This window comes from Lepisma saccharinum, chromosome 28 (genome assembly GCF_977018435.1).
Source record: "Lepisma saccharinum chromosome 28, izLepSacc3.1, whole genome shotgun sequence".
NCBI lineage: Eukaryota > Metazoa > Arthropoda > Insecta > Zygentoma > Lepismatidae > Lepisma > Lepisma saccharinum.
The window spans coordinates 31315163-31335310 of NC_139256.1; the positions used below are offsets into that span (position 1 = coordinate 31315163).

The window sequence follows — 20148 nt, forward strand, 5'->3', positions numbered from 1 at the left end:
CGTTACTGTTATCTTCCGGGTAGAAGTGAGAGTGGCGTTAGAGTACCCTGAAGATAAAGAGTGATGTTAGCTTCATCTTTTCCAAGCTAATTGTAAGGTCATTTTAGGACATTTTATGGCATCAAGTTTCCTGTGTTGATAACTAATATTACTACTATTTACAAATACAATACATGTAAATGATTATCATTATTATAACCTTTCAACTATTGAAATTTACGTAAGGCAGCGTGCACAAAATAATTTCCAATGTAAAAGAGTTTCAGTGACTTTTACGTCATGAAAATGTGTGTCTAGATGAGAAGCACAAAAACAGTCTATAACTCGTTGAAACACATTTCAAGGGTAGCCATATTTGCTTTGGTCTTCGCTGACGGAATATTTCCTTACCAAGTGCCTCTGATGGAAGGGTATCATGAATGAGAAAAAAACTGCAAGGTTACACGGAGGAAAAAAGGTATATTCATTGACATCTATTGAAAAGCATGTCTGTACTTCCCGGATGTGACGTTTGTCATTTGGAAACGAGCGACTGAATGGAAGTTTGTTGAAGGGAAGGCAAGGTAGGAAAAAACCGGCACAGGACAAGTGCTTGAAAAAGACTGCATAGTTGCATCCTAGATTCAATAAAAACTTTTTATGCATTTTGGGTAAAAATGAAAGTGTAACGCATCCTTTGCCGTGTTTGTTGCGAAAAGAATATGTAAATACTTAATAAAAATTGGACTGCATGTAGTGGGGGCTCGTCCGGGATATACACGTAGAACGGCCAACATTAGATGATGACACGAGCTGGACTTTGTCTTTGAATAACGATAGATTTCCGCACATGTGCGTTAAAACATTTGTTTGATGAAGTTTGACTCTGACACTGGCGCACCCACGGGCTACAGCCCCTCCCAAAATTTTGAGAAAATCGAAATTTTTAAATGAAAGCTGTGAAGAACTCAGGAGAAACAGAAGTGGCCAATGCAAACTCGTTTTAAATGACCCCCAATTATCATTTTTGTTTTTGAGCAACTTTTTTTTTAAAAAAATATGGACAATTATGAAATATTTTATATCGTATCTCGCTCGTATGCTCTATCCCGGGAATCTATGGAGCAAGGGAACGAAAACAAGTCTGCGCAAGTGGTGACTGTAGAGGGCTAGACCAATGAACGTGTGAGAGGGGTAGTGATTTCATGGAGGGGAAAATGCGGCTGTAGCTACCAGCTGTTCGGAGTAGCTGGTACTGCTTCGCTCTGCCCACTGTCCCATCTCTACCTCTATACGCGGCCTTTGCTCCACACATTCCCGGGACAGAGTATAGGTAGATTGCAGTTATGATATCCACTCTTACAATTCCAGCCCCCCCCCCCTTGCTCAATTCGCTCGCAATTTATTTGTTTTCTGTAATGTATTTAAATAATATGTGTTATACATGTTCGAGAATAACCAACTTTCTCCTTTGTCGTTAAAAGTGCCTTAGTGTGATAGCCTGAGGTGAGACACGTCTGTTAGTGACACGTGACAGTAACAGTGTTGCCAGTGTCCCTCGTAATATTGTGAAAACATCGATTTTTGGAACAGCCCATTTATTCCCTTGTGCAATGTTTTTGAAACTTCATCAAAGTTCTTTTTCTGTCAAATTCAATAGATGGCCATCCAAATTGTTCGTTGGTATTGTGAAATGTTGCAATAATTTACCTCAGTGAGTTCTGTGCATCAATACACACGATTTGCAAAAAAAAAATTCCGTCTTTGGCAACACTGCTTATTTGTTATTAAAACATGCATGGTCTTACATATGTTTGTCTCTAAATTTTCCCAATATACAGGGCATTCTCTTGGCAGAAAGCGTTTCTTCTCAATGCGTTTCGCTATTCCGTTATACGGTCGTAAACACCGGGTTGCTGTGACTTTTTGGACACTCTGTATATGTGTATCGAATAAACTTCAAAATACTTACACAATTTAGTGTTAGCATTTTGCATATGTATTTTCTTATTTTCTGTCGCTCCATGTTGCATATGTGTAAAACATATCTTGTACATAAAAGTTATATGTTATATGTACAAGAAGAATTATCTTCAGAATGCATTTATCATTTCTGCCATTCAAAAATACAGTTTGTGAGCTTGTTTTTCATTATTAGCTAATGTCAAAATGAACGTGTTGAAAGAATATTTGAAATCGCTTGTTCCAAACAAATGCTTTAGCACAGACTTCTACCCCCGTTTTGCGTAATAAGCATTTTTCATACTACTATTACTACCACTAGTAATAATAATATGTTATTATTATAATTAGTACGTTTATCCTGGTACTTCCCCCCAGACAAAAATTCGTGGTTGCACCTTGCGCTAGTGGATTCAAATGCTAATTTATTACGTCATCTTTACTAGGTTAAGATATCTATACCCCATAGAGTAAGAATATTGCAATGTTGTGATTGATATGCGGTTACGTAATGAACGCAGCTGCAATGTATTTTTAGTGCATATTCCACACTAAATCAATTACAGAAACAGAACCCTTTTTTACATCATGACTACTCTCTTCTTGTAAACTTGCAACCAAAATGGCGTCTGTTATGAGTACAATGGCTCTGCTGTGGAAATTATATATCCTACTCAAGGTTACAGAAACTTATGTTATTCATACACAAAACCTGGTGGTGCAATATCGACCCGACCTTGGACGTAACTGGGCCAGAAAATAATGGCGTTGGAAGCATAAATGACCTGGAAAAGAAATTATAAACTTCCAGGGAGAACGAACGGCACGCGGCTCACTGACAAGCTGCAACATGTTTATGGTCCTGAGTTACGTTGCAGGGGGAAGAATGGCACAGCTGACTCAATGCCTTAGCAGTTTATGAGCTGTTTGTGCGTAATGTGCTTTCAACTAAAATACGACGTTCTACAAGACAAGACAAGATTGTGTAATAGCTTGTGAATCTTTGTCGACTATGAGTGATTGTGTATGCGCGCACGCGTCATTTTGGGGGCCAGAAAGTCCATTCTCCTTCCAGGGACTTCATTTCCTTCAATTACTGAAGACAAATACATAGGCTTACCATAGTTTTTTGTGTCCAACCCAGGAAATATTCGCGATCAACTCGTTACTGCTGAATTTGTTGTTTTTTTTACAAAAATAAATTGAAATTACTTAAAAGCCTTAACGTTTTATTGGAATATTAAACTATAAATTGTACAAGAAAAAATATTAACATTATTTTCTAAAATCAATCAATTAATTTTCAAATCTTTAATTGAATAATACATTTTCTGATGTTTAGGAAACCTCTCTGTTGACTCAGTTGTACTTTTCACTAGACATGACTATTTTCAGAAATGGCTTGTTTGTTTTAATAACATCAAAGTTCTGAATTCATTTTGACACTGTTTAACAGTGGATACTAGAAGTCTACCTCTTTCTGCAGACCAAATATTCCACATAATTGAAAATACTCTCTCAACTGGAGCAGATGTTCCTTGTATCAAAAACGTGTAGACGAGTTACTTCACACGCATGCGAGACCACCAAGACGTTCACGGAAGTACGGAAACGGAACCGCTCGGAAGTCGATATCTCGAAGACAGAAAAGGTATAATCGATCCTTATAATCGATCGATCCTTGCCGGTCATAAATTCTGTTCGTGAATATTCAATACCGGTAGCTATTTTCACGTTCAGATTCTCAAAACCCCGGACATTTTGCAATCCCGGACTTCACCCCGGACAGCACTAAAAAAACAGGACTGTCCGGGCTAATCCTGGACGAATGGTAAGCCTACAAATACAGGATGTACCAAAAAATGTATACATATTTGAACAGCTGATAACTCACGTAATGTTCTGACCTTTTTCAGGTAATCAATTTGAAATAACTGGTGAAGGCTGACTAAGCTTTGAACAAAGGAAATTTATCCTAAATTGCTACTGGAAGGGCAGTTTAGAAGAGAGTCACAAACAGATGCACCTATGCTACTTACCACCACTCGAATTGACGCAAAAGGGAACTGCATAGACTGTCAATAAGAAACATTCCGGAAGACTGTGAACATCGACGAACCCCACAAGGCAAAAAAGGTTGATGGAAAGGTATCGCAAGAGTCAGTGGCGGTGATTAGGAGGGCATGGGTGCAGTTGCCCCCTCTTTTTGCCACTTTTGTCCAAGCACTATGGTTTCTTAACACTAAGCCTTCCTTGTCAACCAAGATAAAGTAAATTGTCCATCCTCCCCCTTCTCCCCAGTTTTGGCACCAAATCGCCACTACTGAACCGAGTTTTAGGAAACACTGATGTTATATATAATCATTCAAAGTGTTTATACCATAGGCGTAACTTGACGGGAGCAAGGCGGGCACCCCCCAAATTTTCAGGTTACTAAATTTAATAGTTACGGATACTTTTGTTATCCTTCTGGGACCTGAGGAACAATGTATTGAAGCGTATTTTGTTTTTTGATTACGCAAATGTATTTAGCAAAATAGTCGTGGACGCTATTTTTATCGGATTGACGACTTATCAGTTCTGCCCCCCTGAAGTTAAATTCAAGTTTGATTCTGCCAAACCAAATTAAGTCCCCAAGTTTGATTTTGCCCACCAAAGTTAAGTCAAGTTTGATTCTGTCCCTCCTCCTAAAGTTAAGTCAAGTTTGATTCTGTCCCTCCTCCGAAAGTTAAGTCAAGTTTGATTCTGTCCCTCCTCCGAAAGTTAAGTCAAGTTTGATTCTGTCCGCCCTCCGAAAGTTAAGTCAAGTTTGATTCTGTCCCTCCTCCGAAAGTTAAGTCAAGTTTGATTCTGTCCCTCCTCCGAAAGTTAAGTCAAGTTTGATTCTGTCCCTCCTCCGAAAGTTAAGTCAAGTTTGATTCTGCCCCTCCTCCGAAAGTTAAGTCAAGTTTGATTCTGCCCCTCCTCCGAAAGTTAAGTCAAGTTTGATTCTGCCCCTCCTCCGAAAGTTAAGTCAAGTTTGATTCTGCCCCTCCTCCGAAAGTTAAGTCAAGTTTGATTTTGCCCCTCCTCCGAAAGTTAAGTCAAGTTTGATTCTGCCCCTCCTCCGAAAGTTAAGTCAAGTTTGATTCTGTCCCTCCTCCGAAAGTTAAGTCAAGTTTGATTCTGTCCCTCCTCCGAAAGTTAAGTCAAGTTTGATTCTGTCCCTCCTCCGAAAGTTAAGTCAAGTTTGATTTTGCCCCTCCTCCGAAAGTTAAGTCAAGTTTGATTCTGTCCCTCCTCCGAAAGTTAAGTCAAGTTTGATTCTGTCCCTCCTCCGAAAGTTAAGTCAAGTTTGATTCTGCCCCTCCTCCGAAAGTTGTCAAGTTTGATTCTGTCCCTCCTCCGAAAGTTAAGTCAAGTTTGATTCTGTCCCTCCTCCGAAAGTTAAGTCAAGTTTGATTCTGTCCCTCCTCCGAAAGTTAAGTCAAGTTTGATTCTGTCCCTCCTCCGAAAGTTAAGTCAAGTTTGATTTTGCCCCTCCTCCGAAAGTTAAGTCAAGTTTGATTCTGTCCCTCCTCCGAAAGTTAAGTCAAGTTTGATTCTGTCCCTCCTCCGAAAGTTAAGTCAAGTTTGATTTTGCCCCTCCTCCGAAAGTTAAGTCAAGTTTGATTCTGTCCCTCCTCCGAAAGTTAAGTCAAGTTTGATTCTGTCCCTCCTCCGAAAGTTAAGTCAAGTTTGATTCTGCCCCTCCTCCGAAAGTTGTCAAGTTTGATTCTGTCCCTCCTCCGAAAGTTAAGTCAAGTTTGATTCTGTCCCTCCTCCGAAAGTTAAGTCAAGTTTGATTCTGTCCCTCCTCCGAAAGTTAAGTCAAGTTTGATTCTGTCCCTCCTCCGAAAGTTAAGTCAAGTTTGATTCTGCCCCTCCTCCGAAAGTTAAGTCCAGTTTGATTCTGTCCCTCCTCCGAAAGTTAAGTCAAGTTTGATTCTGCCCCTCCTCCGAAAGTTAAGTCCAGTTTGATTCTGCCCCTCCTCCGAAAGTTAAGTCAAGTTTGATTCTGCCCCTCCTCCGAAAGTTAAGTCAAGTTTGATTCTGTCCCTCCTCCGAAAGTTAAGTCCAGTTTGATTCTGTCCCTCCTCCGAAAGTTTAGTCAAGTTTGATTCTGTCCCTCCTCCGAAAGTTAAGTCAAGTTTGATTCTGCCCCTCCTCCGAAAGTTAAGTCCAGTTTGATTCTGCCCCTCCTCCGAAAGTTAAGTCAAGTTTGATTCTGTCCCTCCTCCGAAAGTTTAGTCAAGTTTGATTCTGCCCCTCCTCCGAAAGTTAAGTCCAGTTTGATTCTGTACCTCCTCCGAAAGTTAAGTCCAGTTTGATTCTGCCCCTCCTCCGAAAGTTAAGTCCAGTTTGATTCTGCCCCTCCTCCGAAAGTTAAGTCCAGTTTGATTCTGCCCCTCCTCCGAAAGTTAAGTCAAGTTTGATTCTGCCCCTCCTCCGAAAGTTTAGTCAAGTTTGATTCTGTCCCTCCTCCGAAAGTTAAGTCAAGTTTGATTCTGCCCCTCCTCCGAAAGTTAAGTCCAGTTTGATTCTGCCCCTCCTCCGAAAGTTAAGTCAAGTTTGATTCTGCCCCTCCTCCGAAAGTTTAGTCAAGTTTGATTCTGTCCCTCCTCCGAAAGTTAAGTCAAGTTTGATTCTGTACCTCCTCCGAAAGTTAAGTCAAGTTTGATTCTGCCCCTCCTCCGAAAGTTAAGTCAAGTTTGATTCTGTCCCTCCTCCGAAAGTTAAGTCAAGTTTGATTCTGTCCCTCCTCCGAAAGTTAAGTCAAGTTTGATTCTGCCCCTCCTCCGAAAGTTAAGTCAAGTTTGATTTTGCCCCTCCTCCGAAAGTTAAGTCAAGTTTGATTCTGTGCCTCCTCCGAAAGTTGTCAAGTTTGATTTTGCCCCTCCTCCGAAAGTTAAGTCAAGTTTGATTTTGCCCCTCCTCCGAAAGTTAAGTCAAGTTTGATTTTGTCCTTCCTCCGAAAGTTAAGTCAAGTTTGATTCTGCCCCTCCTCCGAAAGTTGTCAAGTTTGATTCTGTCCCTCCTCCGAAAGTTAAGTCAAGTTTGATTCTGCCCCTCCTCCGAAAGTTAAGTCAAGTTTGATTCTGTCCCTCCTCCGAAAGTTAAGTCAAGTTTGATTTTGTCCTTCCTCCGAAAGTTAAGTCAAGTTTGATTCTGTCCCTCCTCCGAAAGTTAAGTCAAGTTTGATTTTGCCCCTCCTCCGAAAGTTAAGTCAAGTTTGATTTTGCCCCTCCTCCGAAAGTTAAGTCAAGTTTGATTTTGTCCTTCCTCCGAAAGTTAAGTCAAGTTTGATTCTGCCCCTCCTCCGAAAGTTGTCAAGTTTGATTCTGTCCCTCCTCCGAAAGTTAAGTCAAGTTTGATTCTGTCCCTCCTCCGAAAGTTGTCGTTTGATTCTGCCCCCCTCTCAAGGTTAAGTCACTCCCATGGCTTTATACATTTTATTAGGATATCATGTATATTGACCGCAGTAATGAATAGAATAGAGCTGCGGTAACTTAGTCGTTAGGGCGTTTGACTACCATTGGAGATACCCGAGTTAAATTCCCGGCAGGGAGAACCTGCATTTTCCCCACCTGTACAAGCGGTTCCGGTGCCAACCCAGCGTCGTATAAAGTGGGTGCCTGGAGGAAACTCTGTGTGTGTGTGGGGGGGGGGGGGAAGGGGTAAAGGCAGCCAGGGACGTGTTGCTGATCACATCACCCCCACCTTCGGCCGTGATCAATAATGTGTGGGTCCCTATAAGCCTTCATGGCATGGTGCAAAGCACAGGGGAACACTTTACTTTTTTACTTTACTTTTTGAATAGTACAGTAATAATGCATATATAGGAGCTTTATAAATCCTGAAAAACGGCCTATTTTCTCATTACACCCAGTTCTTCATTCACATTGCTTATTAAAACAAACAAAGCAGTGCGTGATTGTCCTTGGTGCACACTTAATGCTACCTTACCCAAGCTCCACCACCTTTCGGAATTGCTACGCTCGATTTTCTTAATACGTGGCTTCCTTTCCTTTTCTTCTTCTTTATTCGCACGATCCTTTACCCAGAAGTGTCGTTAAATTGTAACAACGGTGAGAAAATTTCTCCCTCTTACTTCACCGTTGGCCTTGGTTGAGATTTCCACAGAAAACAATGGAACAAGATGGAAAGCTTCCTCGGTTGGACAGGCAGCGCCACTCCCAGCTAGCGGTGATTGCGGAAAACAATCAGGTTCATCAGTCAAATGGCTTCGCGCTTCGATTATTAGGCCAGGAGTGCTATACAAGAAGCATCATTGGTTCGACCTTGAATGGCGGACGCCAGTTTTTGTAAGTAGTGAGTGCTAGAATATCGAAGCTTACAACTATGTTTCTTCGTTTAGCGCAAATTGGTGAAGTGGATTTCACATCTGTGATGCTCACGGACATGGTCGTCGCGACCGGAGGGGGCGATGTCAATTCGATTCTTCGCCCCTCTTGGGGATATTGGCAGCGTTAATATCAAATTAGAAAGAATCAAATGGCTTATTATTTTAATGTTCAATAACAGAAATAAAGATAATTGGCATTTAAGAAGAATGGCTAACGCAAGAATGAATTTGCTTGAAGAATTGACTAAGAAAAAGTGGTTTGAGTTCATTTTCAAATATTTTTTTTAGCTCAAAGTGTGCAAATTTAAAAATTAACTGAAAAAACTATGCCTTTCATTATATTAACTATATGAAAAGTGAAAAAAATAACATTTGTGTCAAATATTCACTCATATAGTGTATCGGGTAGAAGTCTCTAAAATTTTAATAGTTTGGTAAAAATAATAATTTATTCTCATTCGCGTATACTAATATTGTTTATTTGATCAATACTTCTCCTTTTCAATTTATAACACACATTTATGACTCTCGACCTGGGCATGAGGTGTCAATCAATGGAAAAACCCAGAAATTTTATAGGGGAGATAAAGGATTGCTTTTTAGTTGGCGTCATGGCAGTCGGCATCTTCCCCATAGTTTCTGGTTTAATGCCAAGCGTGGTAACCTGTCCTCCTTCATTCTCATCAGATGTCCTGCCCATTTTAAACGTTGTGATTTGATGTAGTATCCCACCACGTGTTCATGTTGGATCAACTCTTCTAGCTCCATGTTATTCCTAATTTTATAGGATCCATCTTCTCTTAATGGGGCCAAAACTATTTCGTAAGATTTTTCTTTCAAAACACATTACGCTGCTTTCTGCTTTGGATGCAAGTTTCCAGGATTCTGCACCATAACTATCACCGTTCTGATGAGTGTCCTATATAGTCTTAATTTTGAGTTCTTGGAGAGACTTTTGGACTTGAAAAATTCTACATGTGCATAATATTGTCTGTTACCAGCCTGGATCCTGTGATTAACTGTGTCTCTTCTTCTTCTGTATTGTTATGTAGAAGGGCTCCAAGATAGGTAAAAGTGGAAACTCATTCAAAAGAGTATGTGCCTACATTCAGAACCACGGGATTTCGTCTGGTTGGCGATCTGGACATTCTCACACACACACACACACACACACACACGCACACACACACACACACACACACACACACACACACACACACACACACACACACACACACACATATATATATATATATATATATATATATATATATATATAATCTTTTTGTTTCATTAATTAAGAGTCCAGTTTCTCTGGATTTGTTGTCTATCTTTAAGAAAGTGCCTTTACGATCTGCAAGGGTCCGTGATATTATCACAATATCATCAGCATAAGCGAGTATCTGAGTTGTTTTGTAGAATATGCTCCCCCGTTTGTGCAGTGGATCGATAATATCATGTAGCACATAAAAATTAAAGTGGACAGCGCATCCCCTTGTCTCATCCCTGTTTCTATTTTAATAGTTGGGGAGATTTCACCCTACACCTACATGACTCCAGCTGTTGTATTTTCTAAAGTAATTTTAATCAGGCTTTTTAATTTATCAGAGAATCCTACTTTGTTTAATACCTTAGTAATCCCTGCTCTGTGCAAACTATCAAATGCCCGCTGGTAGTCTATAAATAGAAGATACAGATCTATATTATGTTCATAGAACTTTTCCATAATTTGGTTTATGGTGAAGATGTGATCTATAGTAGATCTATTTGAACGGAATCCGCACTGACATTCCCCTAGCATTTCTTCTGCTATTTTATATGCTCTCAGAACATTGGAGAATATTTTGTATCCAATATTTAGCAGGGTTATTCCTCTGTAGTTACCGCAATTCATTTTATCGCCTTTTTTATGTATGGGGATGATAACTCAATATCTCCAGCTACTGGGTATTTTATCTTCGTCCCATATCATGCCTGCAAACTAACTGGTGGACTTTCCTCCAGAGTGCTTCTCCACCATTCTTAAATACCTCTACGGGGAGTAAGTCTTCTATGATATTTATTGATATTGATACAAGCCCTTGGGCTGTGCGTATAATACAATTTATAAACAGAAACATTTGAAAAAAATACATATGTACATGTATAATGTATAAATGGGCCCTCTTCTAACATTTGAGATTGAGACTACCTTCACAACACTGTACTACACGCTCGACCTATGCCTGAGCCACTGTTCCGTACCCTTCACTGACCCCTTGCAGCATTTTCCTGCGCTCCCTCCAAACTGCGTGTAAATATGAGCCCAGGGCTTTGATATTTGCATTCGTTATACCACTCCTCTCCTCCCTACATACAGTCTGGATTGTCTGCTCAATGCTGTCCCTTGCACTGTCCCCCCATTTGCGTTGTCTGAGGGGTGCCGACCAAGCACACTCATGTAGGATGTGAGCCCTCGTCTCCTCTTCGCCGCATAACGTGCAGATGGCACGACCGTCCGGCCCCTTGAGTTTGTGTTGCCTCCACCCCCTTGCAGGAACCAGGCGAATCCGCATGTTTGCTGGTACGGACACGTATTAATAAGTGTTTGACCCACGGACGTGCTGAGTTAGCTTGTCGCCCAGGGAATGGCTGTTCATTCTGTTTCATATCATCGTTCATCCTCTTCGTTACGATTTACTCAGAGATATAAAAGTGACGCGTTTAATAACCAAAGACAAATAAGAAACTTGGTGAGAAACACCATATTTTATAATTATATAAAGACCTAATTAAATCACAGTTCCAGGAGGACCCCCCCCCCTAATGTGCCTCGTTTAACGTGTCTTGATCCAAAATACTAACTGATCAGAAAGTTGGAAAATTAGATTGACACTACGAAATTTAGTTCTGAATCAGCCGACTTGGCAACACTGATTCAGTACAATTTCGAACTCTATTTTATGGACACCTTACCACACCATATCTGTTACCGCACGGGAGCGGAATTCAACCTCAAGAATTAGGTGGGTCCTGAGTTTCATAGGCTTATAGTCCGTTTTGGAGTGGTATGGATGAGGGACAAACCATGCGTACAGCTGAATTTCTCTTTAAAGAATTGTCAAGGTGTAAAGACTATTCAAATTTGAGATTTTCCTTTTAGCGTGAGGACTAGCTTTGGGAGGCAGAACATGAACGTCAGGTTCCAGAAGGTAAAAATAATACCCCTAACCTTAATTTTAATTAACCTTGATAATTGGGGGGATTGCGATACAACTGCAAACTATAGCACACTCCAAAATTCCCCCACTTCTAGCCGTACGTTAGTTTGGAATTGGTTCAGCTAGGTGCTTAACGCAAGAGCTCGCAGTGACAGCCTGCAATTTCCAAGGTTTAACTGACCGCTAATGATGTCACAATGTTGCCACCTTCAAGAGACATCCTAAATCCGTTGAATAAAAATCTGTATAAAATCTGTTCCGCAATGTGAATTGACAGTGATAATGGGTTTTAAAGCAGCTACAAAGAGCTTCAAAACAAGACGAAGATCGTATTTATAGGACGACCCAATACTAAGAAAACGTTGTGTCGCAAAATTGATACGAAACTTTTTTGGCCTATTTTGAAAATCTAAAAATGAATTATATTAAAAACCTTTCTACCTGCACCGTATTTAAATTTCATCACGATGGGATCACAATTTTTTTATTTACAGAGTTTCAAAGATAGCGGTCGTTTGGAAAACACAAAAAACGGCACTTTTTTGTTCTTACGACGATATAGAATAGAAAGTATACTCGAATGAAAGTTTGGTTACCACAGCTTAACTCCGAATTGAAAAAGCTAAATCTCGATGTAACTCATTTTTACGTAGGCCTACTTGTTAATTTTTAATTGGAGTCAAAACTCCAGTATTCATAATTCTATAGTAGGTAGCCAGGCATGACTTCCAGCTTTAATTATGAGAAACTATATACAGGGTGAGTCATAAGTTCCTGACCACCTCTTATAAAATGAAAGGGAGTGTAGATTGCAGCAATTGGTCATGGTAGTAATATGTTAGGCCTAGGGGAAACTTTTTGGTGCATGTCATTACAACGTCCGCCATCTTGGTGACCGCCATCTTAGATCTAATTTCACGTTTCTTTAAATGGGAAGGGGGGCATGTGGGGTATGGTTTGGGGCTAGAATTTCACCAGGAATTCAGTGGTGAAGTCAGATTTATGAAAACTTTAATGATTGTAGATTGGTGCTCACTTGAAAATGCTCTTGAGTGTTGAGATCACTACCACTTTTAGTTAAGCATCGATAAAACCATAATAACACTTAAATTACACTTCTGAAACTGGTCTTCTTATTCGCTAAATTCTGAGTTATTTTCGATCCACAATTTAGTCGACTTTGGTTAGATTTGTTTTAAATGCGCTTAATCTTCAACAAAACTAATTTCATTGTTGTTTACAAAAATCTGTGTTATTGTACTTACCTGAAGCATCGTCTGATGTTTCTGCCGCTGACGTGCGTCCAATGAATATTGTGATGTGAACAAGACTAAGAAAGAATGCATTTCTCACGATGCTGTACGTATAATCAGGAGACATTTTCGGTTGTGGTATCTGAAAACAAACAAAATAACATCTTACAATTGTGATATCTTAAAAATAATCGCGACTTTTAACAATTAGTTAATCAGTTCATTTTTCAATTGATCAACATCATGCAATGTTAATCAAGTGATCAATAGGCTAATACCACAGATTAGGGTATATACAGTGTGTTCGAGAAAAAATATACCAAGAAAGAATTTAAATAACTCAACAATCGTTAACGATAGATATGTCAAACAACGTTTATTTGGAAGAGGGAAGAAAGGATTTTTTTTACCAGCAGAAGGGAAAAAATCGTAACATAATTAAGCGCATGCGCGGCTTTGTTCGTGAGTAGTCTGTACAATGGCGCCGTTTACTGTTCGTCAGAAAGTTGAGTGCTGCTTTTGGTTTGCAGAATTGAAGTCTCCTGTAAAGGTACAAAGAAGATTCCGGCAACAATATGGACAGGAAGCACCAGAACGTCATTACATTGTTAAATGGCATAAACAATTGCTGGAAACAGTGTCTTTGTTGAGGAAGAAAGGTAGTGGTCGTAAGCGTGTGAGCGAGGATAAAGTGGTTGCAGTTCAGGAAGCTTTTCAGAGAAGCCCGCGTAAATCTGTGAGACGTGCTAGTTCTCAACTTCAAATTCGACGTTCTACTGTGCATGATATCGTACATAAAAGGTTAAGGCTTAGAGCCTACAAGTTACAGCTTGTTCAGAAACTAAAGTGCAGTGATAAACCCGCTAGGTTTGATTATGCTAGTGAAGTGCTATCACGCATTAATGATGACAATGAATTCCTGACACGCGTAACATTTTCAGATGAGGCTACCTTCCACATTTCCGGAAAAGTGCATAGACACAACTGTAGAATATGGGGTGAGCAGAATCCCCATGCAGTTGTTGAACATGAACGCGACAGCCCCAAGTTGAATGTGTGGTGTGACGCGAGATTCCGTAATTGGGCCCTTTTTCTTTGAGGAAGCTACAGTTACAGGTGCAAGTTACCTGCAAATGTTGCAACAGTATGCTGTACCTCGTATACCTCATGGGTACATGTTTCAGCAGGATGTCCCCCTCCACATTATGCCCGTTGTGTTACTAACTTCCTTAATAACAATTTCGCTGGTAATTGGATTGGGAGGGGTGGACCCATTAAATGGCCACCACGGTCACCAGACTTGTTCTTTGGACTTTTTCCTTTGGGGTTATGTGAAGACTATGATTTACCAAACACCTGTGCAAGACCTCAATGATCTCCGTGAAATACACAGTGGCGTGCTCTAGAGGTCTTGATAAGGAGTCATACCCCCACCCCCTTTGTGGCCCAATTGCTTAATCAAGAAGGGAGTTTCGTGTATCATAGTATAACCCACTTTCTCCAAAGTTACTTCCGTGCAGCTTCCACATGTTATCAAACAGAGCAAACAGTCGATAGTTTCCATGCTGTAGCTGTGGAAATAATGTACTGCAAAATCAGGGACTTTAAATTTAAATCCTGAAGTCAATCGTGTTTCTTTGTGATTGTTCTATTGTTCATCAATTTGTCGCTATTCATTGCAATTAACATGAACCACTAATGCATAGTTGTCAGCACAAAAACTACCACCGAAAGGTAGCACAATTTAAAGGTTATGTGATTCGGGCATTATTCCACGACCTAGACCTGTCATGTTCCATAACTTTCTCCTTCCAAGACATCATGCAAACGTCAATATTTGCGGTATGGCTTCATAACAAAAATGTAGTAACTGAACTTAATCATGTATTATTTTTTAAATCTTTTCGGATTAATTTTTTAATCCCCCTGGCCCCTCCAGAACTCCGCCTGTTCAGCTGCTGAAAAAGCAACTTGAATGCCATCGTGGAGCGAAAAAATTATATTGACCTGTATTTTCTTCATGAAAATTAAGTAGAATGAAAGGATCTTGCTTTTTTTAACCAGGGCCGGACTCCGACTGTCAAGAGGGCGGTGGCAATATTCCTCAACAGGGCGCAGATTGCCAGCAGTTGAGGGTAAAAAGGCGCCAAATGTATATTTTCAGGACACTGACAGGGCGTACCGGGATTTTGCCCGGTGTCCCTGTGGGCCAGCCCAACCCCTGATTATAACCCCCCCCCCTTTTTCCACGACTTCTGACGTCAGTAGGTTTTATCACTAATACTATGTCAGATTCTATTGATTTTTATTATTATAATTCTCTTTTCTGCCACTTTGGACTAATCGCGAAGATGAGGATGAGTGATGGTATGATGAAATTGATGAAGAGACACTCACAAACACCCATGCCCAGGCCGGGATTCGAACCCGGTGTGCTAACCACTCCCTTACAGAGGCTGGCACTATATTAATTTATTTATCTAGTGCTTATTATACCTTTATATATTAAGTACATAACCCGTTCTCGTTGTAAGAACTTGGTGGAATTAACTGTAACGTCTCGAGTCTGAGACCTGTCATGTTCCATAACTTTCTCCTTCCAAGAGATCACCCCTTTATCAATCTGCTCTCATCTACACGGGACTTTCTTCCATGATAAGCACCGGGTTTAATGTCTTCGTTTTCATCTTTCCCAACCGTGGGATTCGAGCGGGAAACAAGGCCGAATCTCACGCCAGAAAACTCTTCCACCTTGAGACTCTAGAAGAACTACACATTCCTCGTCTTTCTCACTCGATTTTTTTTCTTAAGCCGTGTCTCCCCATGACAGCTAGCAAATCAGGCTGTCACTGCACGGTGCCTTATTGAGATTGACACAACACCTACCTCAAGGTAGAAATGGGCGCAGTGACAACCAAACCTTGTGTGAATCATTCGTGAAGGAGAGGGGGACTGCAGAAAGTTGTAAATAGCATAAATGAATCAACGAATTAACCAGTGGCGGAGAAACGAGAATCTTTTCTCTATACTCATGTCACCCATGTAAAAATATACACAAAACAATAGGGTTCCTTATTTATTTATTTAATTTTGATATTTGAAATGTTGATTATTACCAGAAGATCTGAATACAGAATTCGGAACAAATAATAATTATGGTAATTAACACTCGGTATTACAATAATTACAAAATATCAACAATAACCATCCACAATGTTTAAAGGATAGCTTTATACTGCGTTGACCTATTTTTTGCTAGGTCAATCAGGTTACTAAATGTTAACTAAAGAGTGATTGAAGAGTCTAGCAACATAGGAGAACTCTGTTATTATTGCAGAAAGCGAAAAATTGAAAGAGAGGCAGAGTGGTTAGCACATCACGCTACGAAGCCAGGGATCGCGGGTTTGAATCGTGGCCCTCTGCATGGATGTTTGTGAGTGTCAATTCAACAATTCCATCACATCACTCATCCCCATCTTCGCAATTAACCAAAAGGAACACAAAAGCGAAGTAACTACCAAATCAATCGATGAAAGAAAAGTTGTAGTAAAAAAAATGTTGTTTTCAATTTAATGTGCTTGAATTTTCAACGTAGAATGCACCGTTGAGGCTCTACACGTCCTTATTGTAAAACCGTACTTAACTAGAGTTGATGAGCTGTATCTTTGCGGGTGACTTTGGCTACTGTGAGTAGAGAGAGATATACAAGGGTTGGATAAAAAGTAATGGCAACACTGCTGTCCCGTGAAAGGGGTGAGTCACAGCGCCACAAGCGTTTCGTGGCTGATAAAGGAATGTCAGACGAGGAAGTATAGTGAGTGGGAGCGATTGTATGTTTTTCAGTCAAAAACAGCAGTGTTCAGAAGCAGAGGACGAGAGTGCAAGCGCCCTAACAATATGTTTAGGCAAGAAGAACAACGTCTCTCAGGCAGACGGTCAACGCACCCTACTTCTGCACCTTCTTGCAACACCACCTTCGTCTCGCATTAAGAAGGAAGCGGCGGCACGGTGTCCCATCATCCTGCTTGGCAATGCAAGGTGTCACACTGCGAACAATGTGACGGCGCTCCTGCATAACTGGTAGTGGGAGGTACTGGAACATCCGCCGTATTCACCGGTATGAGACCGTGTGATTACGACCGTTTTGTCAAAATGAAGGAACCACTGGGCGGGAAGCACTACGACACGCGCGAAGCCATCATACGTGCTATAGGGCGGTCACTGCAGGACATCGACAGAGATGGACACGCTGACGGTGTACGACGCCTTCCATACGTGTGACAGAAGGTTGTAGAGATGAGAGGCGATTACTTTGAAGGAATGTAACACGTGCTCCTCTGCCAATACAGTCCAGTACCAATTATACCAGTGTTGCCATTACTTTTTATCCAACCCTTGTATATTTCCGTAGTTGCCATCTACTCTCCGTTTTGGTGCTTAACTAGCTATTGCAAAGTAACAGCAGAATCACGCACAGTGGCTAAGGCAGCCTGGAACACCTCCAATTGCTGCTGCGTCACCGGACTTAATCGGAGTTCACCCGCAAAGATACAGCTCGTCAACTCTAGGCAAATTGAACCGACCTTCGTGGCGGAGTAGTTAACACATCGCCAGGTGTCCCGGGTTCGAATCCTCCTGGACATGGGTGTTCTTTGTGAGAGTGAATGAATGAGTTAACATTTTTGGGCGAGTCGACACATTTGGCTAATTTGAACTCTTCAAAGTATACGAGGAAAATCCCATTTTCTAAAAATCATTACCTGAAAATAGATGGGTGTATAGAGATTCTTACGAACGGTTAAAAGTGCAAGGTTTTAAAGGAACATCCACAGTACAAACACAACACAACAGAAAGATAAGGAGAGACTAAAAACATCTTCAGACAGTGTAACAGGCTTGCTCTTCTCAAGAAGCTGAAACATTTGTTTAAAACACTGCCATCACATGGACGACAAAGCGTTGGGAATCTTAAAGGTGTGTCTGAGGAAATTTCAATCAACACATTCTAGATGTGCCGAACACATTCATCAATTTCATATCAATCATGCTCATTGCCGCGACTATTCGCGATTAAAATTAACCGATATGCCATCTGGTGGTATTTTCAGGACGTACTCTAAGTAGGATACGTTGTGTTGAAGTCGTTTAAAGCATGGGGAATATGCGAGAGAGTAAGGTCTACTGTTCAGGTTTTTTTTGCTCTAAATCGTTTTATGGGTCAGAACAAATTAAAAGTTTTCATCTGTTTCCACCCCGTGGAATCAACAAAATGAAATTTGTTAATAAATCAGTGAAAACGTAATTGTCAGAAGATTGGTGTATGGGGGATATAACACTGTAATTCGGCAAGGAAATTACGAAGAATGCACGAGTCTACTTACTTTATTTTTCGAGAGATAAATATATATTACCATGAAAGTAAAGTTTTAAATTGTACTTCATAAATAAAGCTGCTTTTTTTCTTCGAAAAACCATGAAGCGTCTTACCCAATGCGTCCATGTATTACCGGTATTTCGTATGTGTGAAATTTGGAACAGGTGCAAGTCGATTAAGAGGGAAGATGAAAATAGTTTGAGAATGAATTAATGTCAAATGTAACCAGAAAAAAAAGTGGATATGCTAATGGTACTGTTTCATTCAGTACGATGTCCTTTTTCAGTGAGTATAGCCTGGTCATGAAATCGTGAATATTATTATTAAAACAAGCCTTTCTCCTTCTAGAAAGAACTGCAACGATATGTTCGCAATTTTCTTCTGTCCCAGCTTTTCAAGTACAGGTCAATTTCAATTCATTTATTTGCAAATAATTTCCTAGAACTCCAGTTACAACATGACGAGCAGATGATACAGCACTGCTTTGGACAACCAGTTCGTATACATAGTTTCGTCTGCATTTTCCGTGTTATCTTTGCCCATCATAATTATATGCTTCGTTCTAAGTACAGCTTCACGTTCGTTAGAGTACCTGGAATTCACATCGCATTCGCAATATTTAAAAAGAATGCGTAATTTAAACGTTTTCTACCATACCTGTCATGACAACACGCTGCTATTTTGTACTATTGCTGAATGTAAACAAAGATTTATCCTACTTAGAGCGGCCATATTGGAAGCGACACTAGCCTCAGTTGGTAATTTTAATCGCGAATACCCTGTTCCAGCTAACTTTAGAGCAGGGCCGCGCATATTGGCAGAGGAGGAGGAGGAGGAAAATCAAGTGGTGAAAGCGCAGCGTTGCATGTACGGAAATTTCAGGGCATTTACGGACGTACGGTCCAGTCCTTAGTCCGTACGCTAAATGCACGGTTGTCAAAATTTGCTCTTGCAGTTTTATCCCAAATATTTCCCTAAGAAATTCTTAAACCAATCGTGCGGACCTGGAGACAAAAATACAGTCCGTTTGCCACGTGCGTTCGGTATTATCCTTTTCAAAAGTTTGCAACGCTTCCAGAGCGAAGCAGGGAAATCGGGAACTCCCGTCGCCCATTACACAATCCCGTTTCTCTCACTGTTCATTGGTGGAGCCGTCTCGCGTCACTACTTGCGCAGAGACTTGTTCTCGTTAGCCTGGTCTACAGTTAGCTGGTACGGAGTTAAGCCACAAGTGGCAGAATAGCGATGCTAATTAACAAAAACCAAATCAAATCTCACTAGGTACGTTTAGAATTGATGACCGTAACAACAGTTCTTCTGTCCCGGGTACCTCTGGAGAAAGCGAACGAAAATAAGTCACTGCGCAAGTAGTGACGCACCAATGAAGACGTACAAGGGAACGGGATTGCGTGGAGGGGTAAAAGCGACTGCAGTTACCAATCTTCGCAGCAGCGTGTACTGCTTCGCTCTACCCACTCGATTTCTCCCCTTCTTCCTCTGTCGTTATGGGCGCCCTTGCTCAACAGAGTATAGTACCCCTTTGACTACGAAACACGTGGCAGCAAGGCATTCTATAGTTCATATCGAGGCTTATTCCAGTGCATAGACTCAACGGTGCATTCTACATTGAAAATTAAAGTAGCCTATTTTAGATTGAAATCCAAAAATTTCCAACGATTTTCACTCTTTTAGTTTTTTTGCTATTTGCGCTAAAAGCCAAGTTGTCCTGTGGTGCTTGGCTTTTGAATCACCTTGGTAGACACGCCGCACATGACAGTATAAACAAGGGGAGAAAGAGAGTGGGCAGAGTAAAGCAGTGCGCTCTGCTGGCTGGTATCTGCGTTTTCCCCTCCATGCACATACTTCCCTCTCAGGTTTTCATTGGTCGAGCCCTCGAGTGCTACTTGCGCAGAGGACTTGATGTGGTTCACTTGCTCCACAGAGTATAGTTAACAAAGATAGGCAAACAAACGCCTGGAGCGATTTCAACCGAAC

General features: G+C 40.8%; 1 protein-coding gene across 1 annotated transcript in view; it reads right to left on the reverse strand.

The window, feature by feature from the left end:
* LOC145981072 (CLIP domain-containing serine protease HP8-like) overlaps positions 1-20148 on the reverse strand; it is a 55255-nt gene that overhangs the window by 23120 nt on the left and 11987 nt on the right. The window contains exon 2 of the mRNA XM_083114193.1: positions 12792-12921. Within this exon, the coding sequence (XP_082970319.1) occupies positions 12792-12906 (115 nt within the window). The 5' untranslated portion in view covers positions 12907-12921. The remainder of the gene's footprint in view (positions 1-12791; positions 12922-20148) is intronic.